At 62.6% G+C, this 1,785-nt stretch overlaps 1 protein-coding gene across 1 annotated transcript in view; it reads left to right on the forward strand.

Annotated features, from left to right (window-relative positions):
• Window positions 1–1,023: 1,023 nt before the first annotated feature.
• Window positions 1,024–1,785, forward strand: part of LOC104471397 (kazal-type serine protease inhibitor domain-containing protein 1-like) — a 3,567-nt gene continuing 2,805 nt past the window's right edge. The window contains exon 1 of the mRNA XM_010086729.1: window positions 1,024–1,625. Coding sequence (XP_010085031.1) covers window positions 1,118–1,625 — 508 coding nt within the window. The 5' untranslated portion in view covers window positions 1,024–1,117. The remainder of the gene's footprint in view (window positions 1,626–1,785) is intronic.

Below are 1,785 nucleotides of genomic sequence, written 5' to 3' on the forward strand. Positions count from 1 at the left end.
TGGGGCAGTCCAGCCCCCTGGGTCTCCTCCCCAGCCCCGCTCACTGGTGCTGGGTGGCTCTGGGGCAGGGGACCATAATTTCACTCTATCTCAGGGAAGGCAGACAGGGTGTAGCCCAGGGCCGGGGAATGAGACCTTTACATGTACCCCCAGCAGAGATGGGAAGCCTGGGGTCAAATTAGTCTCTTGGCCCTCCCTGGCTGGGTAATGGAGGCTTGGGGTTTGGGGACAGGGACTCTGCTGTGCCAGGACAGGCTGACTGCTCTGGGCCTGCTGCCAGCCCATTGACTGCCCACTTGTGCACCGAGTTCCCCTGTGCTCAGCCCATCACCTATGTGATAACTGGGGGGGTCACAAAGGTTTCCTGAGGAGGTGTTTCCTCCCCTGCTTAGGTGCCTAAAAAGAGGGGGTACAGTGCAGGGAGGGGAGGAGGACAAGCCAGGCATGACCAGGAGCATCCTCCCAGCTCGGCTCCTCTAGGCTGGCTGCCCCTAGAATGGAAGAGCCCCTTGTCTGCAGGATCAGTGGCTCCACTGCACTTGTCTGGACAGTGTGGGAGGAAAAAAGGGCTCGTGACTCTTGCAAAATGATGGGGAAATGAAAGGGATGCCTGGCTTGAGAGCGGCTTCCTGAGAGGAGACGAGAAGCAAGGTACAAACCAGATGAGCCGTGACGGTGTGGAGCAGCCTTTCTGGCCCCTGCCAGCCCCGTGGCTCCTCAGGCCAGAGTGGGATCAGAGCAGGCTGGGCTGTGCCTGCCGGGCTGCCAGGGAGGAAGGATGAAACCTGGTGTGTCTGGGGCCAGCAGCCCCATCCCACTGGAGGACGCTCAGCATCTTCGGGCAGGAGCTGACTGGGGACCTCCAGGGTGGGAAGGATGTGGCTGTGGGGCTTCGGGTGAGAGGGGCTGGGACTGACCCTCCCCTGCCCATCACACAGTGCTGCCGCTCAGGGCAAGCCAGACAGGAGACAGAGGGGTGGGAAACACTCCCTACACTGGTAACACGTGTCCTCCCTCCTTGCAGGCCAGGATGGCTCCTCAGATCTAGCCAGGGAGGACAGAGCAGTACCAACGGTCCCTGTCCAAGGCATGGTGGGACCAGGATAGAGGAGCTGCCATGAGGATGTCTGAAGCCAAGACCCTGAGCTCTTCTTGCCTTGTGCTTTTCTTCCTCTCCTTGCACTGGGCTTTGCTCCAGCTGGGACAGGCTTTTCCCAGCACCTCTGACTACCTCCAGCGGGGCTGGCAGCGGCTGCTGGAGGAAGGGGAGGGCTGCGCTGAGTGCCAGCCGGAGGAGTGCCCGGCGCCACGTGGGTGCCTGGCTGGCACCGTACGGGATGCCTGTGACTGCTGCTGGGAGTGTGCCAACCTGGAGGGACAGATCTGTGACCTGGACAACACCAACCACTTCTACGGCAAGTGCGGGGAGCACCTGGAGTGCCGGCTGGATGCCGGGGACCTGCGGCACGGAGAAGTGCCCGAGCCCCAGTGCGCCTGCCTGTCCCACCTGGCCCTCTGTGGCTCCGACGGCAGAACCTACGCCCAGATCTGCAGGTTCCTGGAGGTCGCCCGTGCCCACCCCGATGCCAACCTCACTGTGGCCCACGAGGGTCCCTGCGAGTCAGGTAGTGCCCCCGGAGCAGCCGTGGGGACAGCAGGACGGAGGCTCATACCTCTAGGAAAGGACAAGGACGAGGGTCTGGCTTAGCTATTTCACCTGGCAGCAAACCCACGGTGTCCACAGGACACGGCAGCGCTGGGGCCTGCTATGTGCAGTGGGAGGGG

This window comes from Pterocles gutturalis, unplaced genomic scaffold (genome assembly GCF_000699245.1).
Source record: "Pterocles gutturalis isolate BGI_N339 unplaced genomic scaffold, ASM69924v1 scaffold19246, whole genome shotgun sequence".
Classification (NCBI taxonomy): domain Eukaryota; kingdom Metazoa; phylum Chordata; class Aves; order Pterocliformes; family Pteroclidae; genus Pterocles; species Pterocles gutturalis.